The following is a 15,832-nucleotide window of genomic DNA, read 5'->3' on the forward strand; positions in this document are numbered from 1 at the left end:
CCAAATCTAACCCAGATCACAACAAAGGATTTAAGGCCACTGTATCCTGGTGTGCTAGGTTCTTGGAAAGGCATAATCTGGTATTAAGGCAAAAGACCAAAATTGCACAAAAATTACCTGCAGATCTCGACGGCAAAGTAAGTAATTTCCTTCAACATGTAATAAAACAGCGTAAGGAACATGGCTATGCGTTAGTAATATCAGAAATATGGATGAAACGACTATGAATTTCAGTGTGGTTTGAAACAAAATGGAAGATTCAAACGGTGCAAAAACAGTGTTAATTAAAACAACAGGACATGAGAAGTACAGTTTTACAGTGGTACTAGCATGTACAGCTGATGGCACCAAACGAAGACCAATGATTATTTTTAAAAGAAAAACAATGCTGAAAATGAAGTTCCCTGTTGGAGTTTATGTACATGTGAATGAAAAAGGCTGGACGGATGAAGAAGGGATAAAGCTATGGCTTGATAAAGTATGGAGTAGCCGACCAGGTGGACTTTGTTGAGAACGTAGCCTACTGGTGTGGGATATGTTCAGGGCTCATTTAACTACCAGCACAAAGAAAAGGCTGGCAAGAATAAACACAGATGCGGCAGTTATTCCTGCAGGATTGACATCATTGGTACAGCCACTGCGTGCTCCACAGTTGGATGTTTTGTGTAACTTTGTCATAAAAGCCTGGAATGATATTGATGCAGAAACAGTAATCAAGTCTTTCAAGAAGTGTGGCATATCAAATTCATTGGATGGTATGGAGGATGACTACTTGTGGCAAGATGAAGGGGAAGCCAAAGCTGAAGCCATACCATCTGATTCAGAATTAGATCCATACGATGACTGTCTTACAACTGTATCACAAGATGTCATTGATGAACTTATGATGTCAGATGATGAACATGATGAGGATTTTAAGTACCGGTAAGTCATAACCATTTTAATAAAAATTCTGGTATTTAAATCAAATCTGATGTTTTTAAAATGCGTTGCCCCGGAAGGGGGGTAGTCTTATAGGGCGAGTATAGCCCAAAACCTATGTTTTAACTTGAAAATTAGGGGGGTCGCCTTATACGCCCAGTCGTCTTATACGCCGGCAAATATGGTATATCTAAAATCACAGAATAAAATACATTTAATACAAAAATATTATTAACATAAGATAAACAAAATATACCATTCCCCCTAATCATACAGAATAAATATAACTATCACTAATAAACCAGTTAAGGTCAAACTCAATATTGAGTCCTCTATGTGCTAAGACTTTCGTCTCATAAATCCAAAAGGATTCTCTTTTACTGAGCTGCCTGATAAAATTACCCCCCCTCCAATGTCGCTCCACTTTTTCAATCCCCCAAAACCGCAGGGAACTAGGGCCTTGATTATGTATAAGTTTAGATACATTTTGGTCAGTTTTACCTTTTTTTTTTTAATTTTAACCACTTCTGGACCGGAAGGACTTGCCCTCTTAATGACCAGGCCATTTTTTGCAATTCGGCACTGCGTATTTTAATGGAAAAATGCGTGGTCGTGTGACACTGTACCGAAATAAAATTAATGTAATTTTTTTCCCCACAAATAGATCTTTCTTTTGGTGGTAATTGATCCCCTGTGAAATTTTTATTTTTTGCACTATAAACAAAAAAAGAGTGACAATTCTGGGAGAAAAAACAATATTTTTCACATTCTGCTATCTGCTATCACCTGGTGTCAGCAGCCGCTTTTATATATTTATTATTTTTTTACAGTGCTCTTATATATTGTTTATTTGGTTGCGAGTAGAGGATTCGGCTCGCTGTCCAGCTCAACTAATTTTGGCCGGGAAAGCTGGGTCCCTGCGGGAGCGCAGAGAAACTGGCTCCGGCAAGAGAACAATAGCAGAGCAGCGGGCAGATAGAGGAAAACAAAACGGTAATCCCACCAAAGCCCTCCTGAAGCTCCCTCAGACCAAATAACCACAAATTAAAGTAGGATCAGACCCCCCCCCCTGCCATGGAAGATGGCAGCAAACCCCATACAGACCCCACACAGACTAATAACCCCAGCACATAAGCAGTGATTCTTTTTTTTTGTCTCTAAACTTTTATTGACTGATATTGGATGTTAACATCCTGCAGATAACTAAGGACAAAACTTTCTCTTTTTTTTCTGGAACAGTTTAGTCTATTCTCATACATTCATATTACATATGCAGGGTTTATAGGGAAAAAAAAAGAAGAAGGGGTGTCGAGCAAAGAGGGGGGAGGACAAAAGGATACTAGGATATCAAGATGTTATAAGAAGAGATCCACAAATATGAGAGGGAAATCAGCAAGAGGAGGGGCAGTCGCAAAGTCCCCTAAAATAAGCTCTAGCCCAGGAACGATAAAAAGGGAGCGTCAAACAAGCAGGCAGTGGAAAAAGAACAAGGAAATCGTGCAAAGTCAGCAGAGACAAAGGAGAAAAATCGACAAAATAAATTATGTATAATGTAAATACTCTACGGTAACCCAGGGGGACCCAAGAGTGTAATGTCCAGCAGCCCTCAAAGGGGCAGTGCCACATTGGGGGGCTCGTCCGGGATGCATCCCAGGGTTACTGCAACAGTTGCTAGCGGCAAACACTGAGAAATCCCACCAAGTAATGCCATGCTTTCCCAAGTAATGTACTGGAGTGTCAGTAAAGTGGATAATGTCTGCTCTACAGTGATCAGTGAAAGTGTGCTGACGAGTCAAGTTAGTAATGATGGTTGCTATGGGCAACGAACAGACATTTACCCAGATTGTTCTCAAGTAAAATGCAGGAGAGTTGATGGAGAAGAAATGCACTGTATTGTACAAAAGGACTGTGTCTGCTTTACAGTAATCGGTGCAAGTGTGGATGAGGAGAGTGGACATGGATCAGCGTGTCGGGGGTCGGGTCTGTACATGTACTGAGAAGAAAAGTGTTGACCGTGCAATTCATGAAAGCGGGACAATTTTCCCAAACAGTATGGGAGGTCAGCTGGCTTGGGAAGAAAGAAATGCAGCTGATGCTCCGGTACAGATGGAAAGGGCAGGTGTGTGTGTGTTGGTGAACACAATCTGCCATGCAGTGACATTCATGCTGGCTAGACAGAGTTGTGGCAGCAGCAAAGAGGTTACTGCACCACGTGGGAAAGCGCTCGCTGAAGAGATCTGCCTAACACAGATCCTTCACATGGAGTTGTGGCGCCCACAGACTGCCAATCCGAAAGGAGGAAGAGAGCTGAGACATCACTATTGGGTGTAGCTGAGAAGGAGACACGTGTGTGGAGGAGTGCAGGGGCTATCCCACATGTTGGCGGAGTACCTGAGAAGTTGATGGAATCACCGAATTCGGTCCTGTGGGCCATCTACATAGACCATGTGGAGGTCCTCCGCCCTAATGGAACAAGTCAGGCTTGGCTTGAACAATATTGGCTATGTGTTGAGTTATTTTGAGGGGATAGTAAATTTACACTGTTATACAAGCTGTACACTCACTACTTTACATCACAGCAAAGTGTAATTTCTTCAGTGTTGTCACATAAAAAGATATAATAAAATATTTACAGAAATATGAGGGGTGTACTCACTTTTGTGAGAAACTGTATATGAATAAATTAGGAGAGGGGGAGAGGATGAGGAAAGAATCTTTGCAGGCATACATCACAATTATCTCGAAAGAAGGGAAAGACGTAACCCTATGTTCCAATTATAGACCAATAGTGCTGTTAAATTCCGATACAAAATTATATGCCAATTTTCTAGCCACAAGATTAAAGTAAGTGAAGCCCAGCTGGATACATGTGGATCAGACTAGGTTTATCCCAGGAAGGGAGGACAAAGACAATGGTGTAAGAACATTATTATTATTAAATATATCAGGGGTACTCTGGTCAATAGATGCGGAAAAGGCTTTTGACAGGGTAGACTGGGGATTTTTGCTGGACATGATAAAGCAGGTCAGAATAGGTCCTAAAATGGGCCAGTGGATTAAAACATTATATAATCATCCCACAGCGTTAGTGAAGGTGAACAGAAATCTATCTCCACCCTTCGAAATGTTCAATAAAACAAGACAAGGCTGCCCACTCTCACCCCTATTATATGTCCTGTCGCTGGAGCCACTATAGGAAACAGAATGGATATAAAGGGGGTGAAGATAGGAGAGGAAGAACATAAAATAGCAGCATATGCAGACGATGTCCTATTTTATATATTTAACCCTAGAACAACGCTCCCAAATTTAAAGAAAGAAGTTAAAAAATATGGAGAAATTTCAAATTTAAAAACGAGCCCTGCAAAATTGGTAATCTTGAACATAAACCTGAGTAAAGAAAAGGAGCTAGCACTTTAGAGGGAATTCCCATTTTCTTGGGGAGGAAAAGAACTAATATACCTTGGGATAAAATTAACACCGTACCTAGGGAATTTATACCAGGCAAACTACATACCATGGTTAAATGAGATAAAAACAGAAATATAAAAAAAAAAAACTCAACAAGACCACTTTCATGGATGGGACGTATAGTATAAATATGTTAAAGATGGCAATACTCCCAAAAATCCTGCACAAGTTTCAGATATTACCAACAGCCCTACCCCAAATATATTTTAAAATAATAAAGTCAATGTTCCTAAAATTCATATGGCAAAACAGGAAGCCAAGAGTAAAGTTCTCAGTGCTAAGCAAGGGCAAACCACAAGGGGGTTTATCTGCACCAGATATCAAGATATTACAATGCTATAGTATTAAAACGAATGATAGAATGGATAAATACGAAGAGTGACAAAAGTTGGGTGAAGATACCAAACACACTAAGTGGAACACAATTATAAAAATAGGAATATACAGTCAGGTCCATAAATATTGGGACATGGACACAATTCTAATCTTTTTGGCTCTATACACCACCACAATGGATTTGAAATGAAACAAACAAGATGTGATTTAACTCCAGACTTTCAGCTTTAATTTGAGGGTATTTACATCCAAATCAGGTGAACGGTGTAGGAATTACAACAGTTTGTGTATGTGCCTCCCACTTTTGAAGGGACCAAAAGTAATGGGACAGATTAACAATCACAAATCAAACTTTCACTTTTTAATACTGGGTTGCAAATACTTTGCAGTCAATTACAGCCTGAAGTCTGGAACGCATAGACATCACCAGATGCTGGGTTTCATCCCTGGTGATGCTCTACCAGGCCTCTACTGCAACTGTCTTCAGTTCCTGTTGTTCTTGGGGCATTTTCCCTTCAGTCTTGTCTTTAGCAAGTGAAATGCATGCTTAATCGGATTCAGGTCAGGTGATTGACTTGGCCAGTGCATAACATTCCACTTCTTTCCCTTAAAAAACTCTTCGGTTGCTTTTGCAGTATGCTTCAGGTCATTGTCCATCTGCACTGTGAAGCGCCGTCCAATGAGTTCTGAAGCATTTGGCTGAATATGAGCAGATAATATTGCCCTAAATACTTCAGAATTCATCCTGCTGCTTTTGTCAGCAGTCACATCATCAATAAATACAAGAGAACCAGTTCCATTGGCAGCCATACATGCCCACGCCATGACACTATCACCACCATGCTTCACTGATGAGGTGGCATGCTTTGGATCATGAGCAGTTCCTTTCCTTCTCCATACTCTTCTCTTACCATCACTCTGGTACAAGTGGATCTTGGTCTCATCTGTCCATAGGATGTTGTTCCAGAACTGTGAAGGCTTTTTTAGATGTTGTTTGGCAAACTCTAATCTGGCCTTCCTGTTTTTGAGGCTCACCAATGGTTTACATCTTGTGGTGAACCCTCTGTATTCACTCTGGTGAAGTCTTCTCTTGATTGTTGACTTTGACACACATACACCTACCTCCTGGAGAGTGTTCTTGATCTGGCCAACTGTTGTGAAGGGTGTTTTCTTCACCAGGGAAAGAATTCTTCGGTCATCCACCACAGTTGTTTTCCGTGGTCTTCCAGGTCTTTTAATGTTGCTGAATTCAGCGGTGCGTTCTTTATTTTTAAGGATGTTCCAAACAGTTGATTTGGCCACACCTAATGTTTTTGCTATCTCTCTGATGGGTTTGTTTTGTTTTTTCAGCCTAATTATGGCTTGCTTCAGCTCTTTGGATTTCATATTGAAAGTTGACAGCAACAGATTCCAAATGCAAATAGCACACTTAAAATGAACTCTGGACCTTTTATCTGATCCTTGTAAATTGGATAATGTTGGAATAACACACACCTGGCCATGGAACAGCTGAGCAGCCAATTGTCCCATTACTTTTGGTCCCTTCAAAAGTGGGAGGCACACATACAAACTGTTGTAATTCCTACACCTTTCATCTGATTTGGATGTAAATACCCTGAAATTAAAACGGAAAGTCTGCAGTTAAATCACATTTTGTTTGTTTCATTTCAAATCCATTTTGGTGGTGTATAGAGCCAAAAAGATTAGAATTGTGTTGATGTCCCAATATTTATGGACCTGACTGTATGGATACCTCAAAAATATAAAATGTTGGATGAAAATACACATGAAATGACGATTTATGTTTTTAAAGCATGGGATATCATTTACAGATATGCAAATTGGGAATATAATTCGCCACTGATCTCACTAGCGGGAAGAACATTTTTTTTTACCCAGAAACGGGGCACATTATGGGAAATGGATTAAAAATACACAGCTAAAAGATTATATATATACATATATATATATATATATATATATATATATATATATATATATATATATATACACACACACACACACACACACACACACACACACACATACATATATATATATATATATATATATATATATATAGCAAAAGGGAACATTTCTTCATATGGGGAATTTAGGCACAAAAGAGATTTCATGATATTAAATGAATGGAGGTATTTGCATTTAAAACATTTTGTGACAACACTACCACAACCAATTAGATCTGAGGAGAATTTAAATCCAATAGAGTAAATATGTATATCACGGATAAAATTGAAACATATTATATCCCGGATCTACAAAATACTTATGACGTTGGAGGGATCAAAAATACCTCCATTCATCGAAAAATTGGAAAAGGAGTTAGGGTCACGTATGAAAGAGCAACAAGTGAGCAAAGTATTAAGGGCTGTACATAGATGGCGGGGGATATAAACATGATAGAAATTAACTAAAAATGTTTGGCAAGATGGTATATTACACCTGATAAGGCACAAACATATCAGCCAGAAAAATCGCTCCGGTGTTGGAGAGGATGTAACCAAAAATGGTACTATGGCACATCTTTGGTGGAATTGTAGAAAGATAAGGGAATATTGGCAGGAGGTACAACGGTACATAGAGTAAATAACAGGAATGGAGATCCCTATTGACCCATGGTTCTGTCTATTCCATGAGCATTACTAAAAAAAAAAACCAATATAAAACTACAGTTGTGCCACATTTATTAAATGCAGCAAATGGAGCAATGCCAAAAAAATGGCAAGACCCAGAAAAAACACAATTAGAGATTGGTTTAAAAGGATTGAGCAAATATATACTGTAAAATTGAGTATTTAAGTAGTAGGGAAGAGGATCAGGCAGAAAGATTTGCCAGCATATGGGATAAATTGGCACAATTTAAGAAAACGAAGAAATATGTGTATATAAAAGATAGAATATGTAAGGAACAAGCAAGATGGAGTAGGGAGTTGGGAGAGGAGGAGGTAGAAGAGTGGGTGGCGCAATTAGGGTAAGGTAGAGGTCAGGGGAGGAAAATGTAGAATATAGGAAGATTGCATGGGTATGTTTTTTTCTGCGTATTGTTTTTGTGTGTGATAATCTTTTTATATGGAAAATTAAATAAAGTTTAAATATTAAAAAAAACTGGAATCTACTCAGAGAAAACAATGATTTCACCTATCTATATTTGAAACAGTACTGAACTCTCCATATGGAGGAACAGCTTGAAAGCAGTCAATGAGCAGCAAGTAAAAACCAGACAGGGATTATAACCTCTCATCACTCTATATAAACCTAAAATTTTGGTTTTGCCTTTAGATATACTTTAAGAGGCAATAAAGCAAATTATGGAAAATGGCATGCAGACACTATACAAACTTCTATGTACATACAGAAAACTGATGGAGTCATCTCAGCTACATGGTCCAAACAAATGTCACAAGAGTCCAGTAAGACCCAAAGAATCTTCTTTACACTTGCTGTCCTTCCCATGCTGCAACCAGTTGCTTCAATTGGTTTCACACATAGTGCCAGAGCTGCTCACTGCTTGCATGGCTAATCTGAGTAGGCTTGTGTTATTGCTTTGCTTACTTTTTTCTGTTCAAATGGTTTTTATTAAAGCAGAAGGAATGTAGTACAAAACAATACCAATAGGTAATAGTGGTGCATAACAGATGAATACACGTCAAAATGACATTATTAACAGCAAGTAGTAGCATAACAAACAGGTTTAGGAATAGGAAAGGGGCAAGCTGGGTGCCCCGGTATACAAGTACAAAGGATGAACACAGTGCATAAGGGCGGGTGGGGGTAGGGCAAAAAGGGAGGCCATAGTACAGCAAAAGTTGGTGGTCCAGCCACAACAGGGAAACAAATTAGGTAGCGGCCAACTCAAGGCAATATGGGGGGGGGAGAAAAAGAAGAGAGTAAGAGGGGCAAGAAGGATAGGGGGGAAAGGAGGGGCAAAACAGTGGAGGGGGGATGTGCAGGGGAGGAAGGGTGCTCGGAGGGAGACCCGGGCCACTGATGAGGTTCAGATTGACAATACCAGTAGGGAATCGGTGACCATAGGTCAAGCTAGTACAAGGGATTCATCAAAGCCTATCGGAAGACAGTTGTCAATCCATGGTTTCCAGAGCTGTTCGTAAGGTATAAGTTTATCCAGCAGGATAGCTTCAGTTTTAGCATGGATCATAGCTTGAGTGACTCTATTTTTCATGGTCAGGAAACAAAGGGAGGAAGTTTTCCAGGCCTTCGCTATGGTCTGTTTGGCAGCCGTGGTGACATTCAGGAAAAGTTTGCTTTGCTTACTTTTTTAACACATTTTTAATAAAATACATTAAATTGCTAAAAAAGAAAAATTTAAATTGTTAAAATATACTGTGTGAAGAAATACATTATGAATCATTACTATTTATGTCAACTTAGAGAACATACTAACCTCCAGCATGTAGAACAGCTGTGATAATTGATGGAAACCAGGAGGTCTCTTGGTTGGTAGCACTAAAAGAGTTCTGGAGGTCTGTATAAAACACACCAATGGAAGAAGGAAATCCTAAGGTCATTGCATAGGTCACCATTGAAGCAGCCAGAACACACCATGCCCATGGTCCATCCGGGGTTTCCATTTTGCCTTCTCACACAGGCTACTTCATGAGATGTAACCTGCACAAAGAGAAGATGTAATAACAATTTGTGCTGATGCACATTAAGCAAGACAAAATATATCTATTTTTTAAATCAAGTAACAGTTTTTATTGAAATGTCACTTTCAGCTACAGACAGTTGGTGCAGTCAAAGAATTACATATATCACCATTCAATACATAGCAGGTAAAAAATAAAATAGCAAGTAACATAGTAAATATGCTGAAGTTACCCATCCACCACCTATATCCCCCTATCAGAGTTGCCCACAGCCCCAGGCATAAACAGAAAATCAATAAGTAAATGAAAAAGGAGCAAGGCTGACCGTTCTACCAGAGTGCGAATACCCCCAATAAATGTAAGGTTTAGAGGATTAATCTCTCCATTATTAAATCTGTCTAAGTCAGACCAGTAGTAGCTAGCCAGCTACCCCACACCTTTTCAAATTTTAGATGGAGTGCCCCTGTGCTGGTATATATGTTTTTCAAAGTGTAATATGTCACCCATCTGGTCAAGTCACATTTTAGATGTAAGAGGATCAGCTAAGATCCATTGTATAAGTATAAGTCTAGGGGCCTGGAATAAGGCCCTTGCTGCTGCTTCCCTCAAAAATGTATCCTGAGTAACAGTGTCAAGTATGCCTAACACACAATGTTTAGGTTGCATAAGACCGCATTCACACTGAAGCGGCACGACTCCTGCACGACTTCGGGGGCGACCTGTGAAGTCTCGTGCACCGTGACTTCGGCGCGACTTGCACGGACTTCACATAATTGAAGTCAATGCAAGTCGCTCCGAGGTCGCCCCGAAGTAGTACAGGACCCTTTTTCTAAGTCGGAGCGACTTGTGTCGTTCCTATTAGAACGGGTCCTATAGCAGTGCATGGACTGCGACTGACCGCGACTTGTCAGGCTGACAAGTCGCCTGACAAGTCGCGGCAGTGTGAATGGAGCCTTAGAACGGATATCTATAATGTTGTATAATTTGTAGCAACTACTGTCCTCAAAGAGCGGTGACGTTTGGGACATCTCCACAGCAGATGGATCAGATCAGCCTGGAGAACCCTAAGGAGTATATAAAGCTGAGATACTCGTTGTGAAACATTTAATGAGCATAACCGGATAGTTTCTAGAGCCTCTTCTCATTGCTCCCCTGGTATCTCACCAACATCCTTCTCCCATTTATTGCAAGCCGAACTAGGAAACTTCTACAGATATACTCCCAAAAGGGTGGCGTAACAGTTCGATATAAAACCTTTGGTGGAGCTAGATTGTCGCATTAGAGAAAAGATTGGGGTAGGCCAGAGCTTTATGTTCTCCATTGACTTCTGGGCCAATATAGTGTGTTTCAGCCACATATAATAGAATAACATGTTTGTGGGAATACCAAATCTTGTCTGTAATTGTGCAAATGATAATAATACACCATTGTCAAAAATATATTTGAGATGTGTCACTCCCAGGGCGCGCCACCTGGCAGCATGCTGTAATTTATTAAGTTCAGGATAAGTATGATTGTCCCATATCGGGCTGTAACTGGAATAACCAAGTACTTTATGAAGCTGTTTGGCTTCATCCCATATCTTTTGAAGAAGTCTATATGTTGGATATTGTTTGTTAGGTTTGGAGAAAAGTTGTGCTTCCAATCTCTCTCTTAAAGTGGGTGCCCCACTAAACTGAAGCATTATGGTCCACGTGGAGTTAAAGGCTGTCCCAACTAACTCTCCCACCATATGCTGGAGCTGAGACGCTATATAATATAACCACGGGTTCGGGAGAGCCAACCCCTCCATATCCTTGGACTACTGTAGCTGCTCCAATTTGATCCTGGCCGCACCTCCCTTCCATAGTAGGGTCTTAAAATATAATTAACAACTCAAAATATATTCAATGGAATCGCTACTGGAAAGTTGTGAAGGTGATATAATAACTATGGTATTTAAATCATTTTGAGCAAATTTTCTCTAGCAAAACAAAATTTAACTGTAAAAATAAAATGTATCATATGTGTAGCCCTGCAGGGGGATTCATCGATTTATTTTTGTTTAGCTGAAAGTAAAAAAAAATCTGCCATTGTATAACCAGCTTTACCTATTTTACCTATACCAGAATTCAGATCAGGAAGGAAGGAACTGCATTTTTAGTAAGCAAGAAAGGTATCTTAGGGCATTTTTAAGCAATCGGTATAAAATCATACAGAATTACATGACTATATAAAGAAATAAACTGTAAATGTATTTGTGCCTTAAGGATCACTTTTTCAGTTGTGATAAATTAATTATTTTAGGTGCAAGTGTAAGTCCAGCAAAAGATTTTTCTTTGTTTTTGTTAGAGTCGGGGTGGGCAAGGAATTAAAACCTTTGTCTCCTGCTATTTGAGGCTTGTTTTAGAGATTTTCCACTCATGTCATGTTAACAGGTTTTCATTTCAAAATTTGTGTATCCATATATCTGAGGCTGAGACCCCTGCGCCAAAAACCACCAAGGGTCCATCCACAGCAGTCAGGTCTGTTACGTTGCATTTAATGGTGTTCCCGCATGGTCCAAAAACTGCTTTTAGCAGCAATTCTCTGACTCTATTCAAGATCAGTGTTTCCCTATCAGCCAACTGATTTGAAAAGAAGTTGCATCTAAGTCAAATCAAGATGATGCGACTTGTGCTCTGAGGATCTTGAAGGGGAACCCCGCACCAAAATTAAAAAGAAAAAAAACTGCATGGGGTCCCCCCCAAAATCGATACCAGACCCTTATCCGTGCATGCAGCTCGGCAGGTCAAGAAAGGGGAGGAGATGAGGGAGCGCCCCCACCTCCTTGACTGTACCAGGCCACATGCTTTCAACATGAGGGATGGGTGCTTTGGGCCAGGAGGGCTCTGCACTCCCCCACCTCAAAACACCTTGTCCCCATGTCAATGGGGAAAAGGGTATCTCCCCGACAACCCTGGGTGGTAGTTGTGGGGGTCTATGAGAAGGGGGCTTATTGTAATCTGGAAGCCCCCTTTAACAAGGGGGACCCGGGATCCCAGCCCACCCCATGTGAATGAGTATGGGCTACACGCCCCCATGGCTATACAAAAACCGTCAGAGAGGGGAGCTGGCAGCGGGGGAGGAGGACCGGGCCGGCAACAGAGAAAACAGCAGTGGCGCAGAAGACCAGAGGCAAAAGACCAGAGGAATAACTCCGGAGGGAGACGATTGGAGGAAGATTTTTAATAAAGGACTTTTTAAAACCGTCTCTTGTCTCTATTTACACTACACTGCCTTTTTTTGGAGTGAATAGGTAGGGGTACAATATACTCCATACTCATTCACATAGGGGGGGCTGGGATCTGGGGGCCCCCTTGTTAAAAGGGGCTTCCAGATTCTGATAAGCCCCTGCCCGCAGACCGCCACAAGCACTGCCAGGGTTTTTGGGAAGAGGCCCTTGTCCCCATCGACATGGTGACAAGGTGCTATGGGGTGGGCAGGGTGCAGATCCTTTCTGCCCCAAAGCATCCAGCCCCCACCATGTTGAGAGCGTGTGGCCATGTAAGGTCCAAGAGGGGGGGGCCCATTCTACTTCTCCCCTTGCCGAGCTGCCTGCTCGGATAAGGATCTGGTATGGACCCCATGCCATTTGGGCGGGTGGGGGGGGTTTGCATGGGGGTTCGCTTCAGACTGAAGGGTTTGGTATGGTCTTGGGGGGACCCAATGCAGTTTCTTTTTTCCATTTTGGCACGGGGTTCCTTTCAAGATCCATACAAAACTCAAAGGGCCTAGTATGGATCTTGGGGGGGGGGGGGGGTGGTGGGTCATGCATTTTTTTATGGAGTGGGGTTCCCCTTCAAGATCCTAAGTGCACAAGTCGAAACATTGATTTTGACATACCAAAAAAAAACGCTTGACGCGGCTTATCACTGTATCCGGCATTAATCCACGTTTAGCAGCCTTTAGTAGCATCAGACGTTTTTACAGCTGTAACGCCAGTCCTCAGAAGACACTGGCCCTGGGTTTTTTTTTTAGCAGCTTGAAAATGTCTAAGCCACTTACAGCTTCTCATATGGAGAGGCATTTTTATGCTGCAAAAAAAAAACCCGCCTCACGCTCCCAAAAATGGCTGCACAAACGCTCTGTGCAGGGGCATAACTACAGGGGTTGCAGGGGTTGCAATCGCAACCGGGCCCCATGCTCAAGGGGGCCCATGTGGCTCCCCTGTACACCTGAATAGGAGGGGTGGCGGGGGCAGCATGTCGAGAAATCACTGTCCTCCTTTTTCCTTCTGTAGCTGCAGGAGGAAAATGGAGGAGATTGGTTCCTCTGTACGCTGCCCCGCCACTCCTCCTATCCAGTATACTTGTGTTCTGCTGTCTCTGGGCCCCTGTGTGCTCCCCTGGTTCCCCCCCCTTCTGTGCTGCCCCCCCTTCAGAATTCTCCCTTCCCTCACCGTAATAAAGGGCCCCGCAACTAGAGTAAAGGGCCCCAGGGCGCCAGGGGTCCAGGGGGCCCTTCATGGTTTCTTGCACCGGGGCCCTGAAGGTTCTAGTTACGCCTCTGGCTCTGTGTGCATGAGGCCTTATACACATAAAGAGACTGAAATGTGGTCCTATTTCTATTCCTACCCTGCATCCCAAGCCTATCATGACTATCTGTCACCATCTGACATACAGAACAATAAAATCCCAGATGTAAAAACTCTCCAATATGTGTAGCATGACTGACTATGCAATAATGATAGCTGTCTTTATATCACATGTTGTACTTTACGTTTTACGCTCATAATTAAACTATATCCAAACTGAAAAACAATATGTAATATGTTGCAGTTTACCAATCCTTATATATGTGGCTGCATTCGTTTTCTTTTTTTAGAATTGTTTTCCTTTATGAGGAAAGAGGGCCACTCTTGGACAGCAGCATTGTCAGTCTGGGGGAAGGGTAGTGTTAAGTCAGTCATACATGGATAGAAATTTGGTCGGTTAGGCAGAGACCAGCTGAAATTCGATCTATGTGCGGGTAGGGAGGTTGTACAGAAGTCAATCTACTGATTAATTTCTGTACAACCTGATGGATTATCCCCGCTTAATCAACACTGCAGGCTATAGTCTGCAATGCGGATCAGTGTACTCTGACAGTAGGGAAGTCTTTCCACCGTCAGAATACAATAGCTTAGCAGGGAGGATTCCCTCAACAACATCAAGTGTGGATGGGAGAATTGGGTGAGTTTTTTCGTTCAACCAGCAGGTTGAAAAATTGACTTATCTATGGGCTGCCATATATGCACTATCAGATTTGGAGTCGACTAACAAATTAAAGTGGTTCTAAAGGCAGAAGACTTTTTTCCTTCATGCATTCTATGCATTCAGTTAAAAAAACCTTCTGGATGCAGCTCCTCCCAGCTCGGGAGGGGATATACTCAGCCCTGAACCCCATCTAGATCCAGCAATGTGCTTAGGAGCAGTGACTTTTCGGGTCTTTGTCTCCTTTGGCTCACACAGCAGCGGTAGCCAAGCCGCTTACTATTGGGGGCACCCGGCAGGGGGGAGGAGCCAGGATCGCCGGCAGGGGACCCAAAAAGAAGAGGATCAGGGCTGCTCTGTGCAAAACTATTGCACATGTAAGTACACCATGATATGTCTTGAACATTTAGAACCACTTTAAAGTGTTTCTAAACCCACAACAGTAAAATCGGCCTGTATATGCAGTAAAGCATGCTCGTTATACTCACTGTGGAACCTAAGGGGTTAATCCTCCACATTGTGTATAAAGGCTGTGTGACCCTGTCTCTCTGATCCTTGTCTTCTTCCACTGACTCCAGATCATTTCCTGATAGAACAGAGCATTAGAAGTCAGACTGCACATATTCAGTTTAGTGTGTATTGCTAGAGAGTTTCTTTTTTTCTTGGGAATGTGCATGTGATCAGCACAGGGCCAATCAGCACTGTCCAGACAGAGGGTCAGGGAAAAATGAAAACTCCTCCTGAAAGCTTTAATCAGACAGTAATACAAGTCACAAGGCTGCTCTAACTGCTGATGAGAAAAGGTATTTATCAGATTATATTTACTAAAATAATTGCATTTCCATGTTCTGTGTACTGTGGGAGACCAGATATAGTGAATGCAGGTTCCTGGGTTTAGTAACACTTTAAATTTGAATTCAAGCTAACACTTTATAAGCAGTTACAGCAACAGTTTTTTTTCTTTTGAGATAAAAGTTTTACATAAATAAATAAAAGCTGCTTATTGTAAGCACCCCTGTCAGTGGTAAATGCTTTGTCTTTACTTTTTTGCTTGATAGCTTAGTATGTTATCAGATGTTGAAAAACCGCAAACTTACTGGTTGAATCACTGGATAGAAATAAAGTAAAAAAAAAGCCTTAAAAAAAGAAAACTAATGCAGCCACCAAATCTCTGAATTGGTAAGCTGCAACATATTACATGTTTGCTTTTGGGTTTAGATACACTTTAAATGCAGACGGTTTACCCACCTTCATGACCAGGAC

The 15,832-nt window shown here is 41.5% G+C and overlaps 1 protein-coding gene across 5 annotated transcripts in view; it reads right to left on the reverse strand.

The window, feature by feature from the left end:
- Window positions 1-15,832, reverse strand: part of SLC16A5 (solute carrier family 16 member 5) — a 134,634-nt gene that overhangs the window by 41,824 nt on the left and 76,978 nt on the right. For all 5 annotated transcript variants that reach the window (XM_082272356.1, XM_082272358.1, XM_082272357.1 and 2 more), the window contains one exon: window positions 9,152-9,375. In XM_082272356.1, coding sequence (XP_082128482.1) covers window positions 9,152-9,338 — 187 coding nt within the window. In that variant the 5' untranslated portion in view covers window positions 9,339-9,375. The remainder of the gene's footprint in view (window positions 1-9,151; window positions 9,376-15,832) is intronic.

The sequence above is a fragment of the Pelophylax lessonae genome (genome assembly GCF_965119305.1).
Source record: "Pelophylax lessonae genome assembly, chromosome: 11".
NCBI lineage: Eukaryota > Metazoa > Chordata > Amphibia > Anura > Ranidae > Pelophylax > Pelophylax lessonae.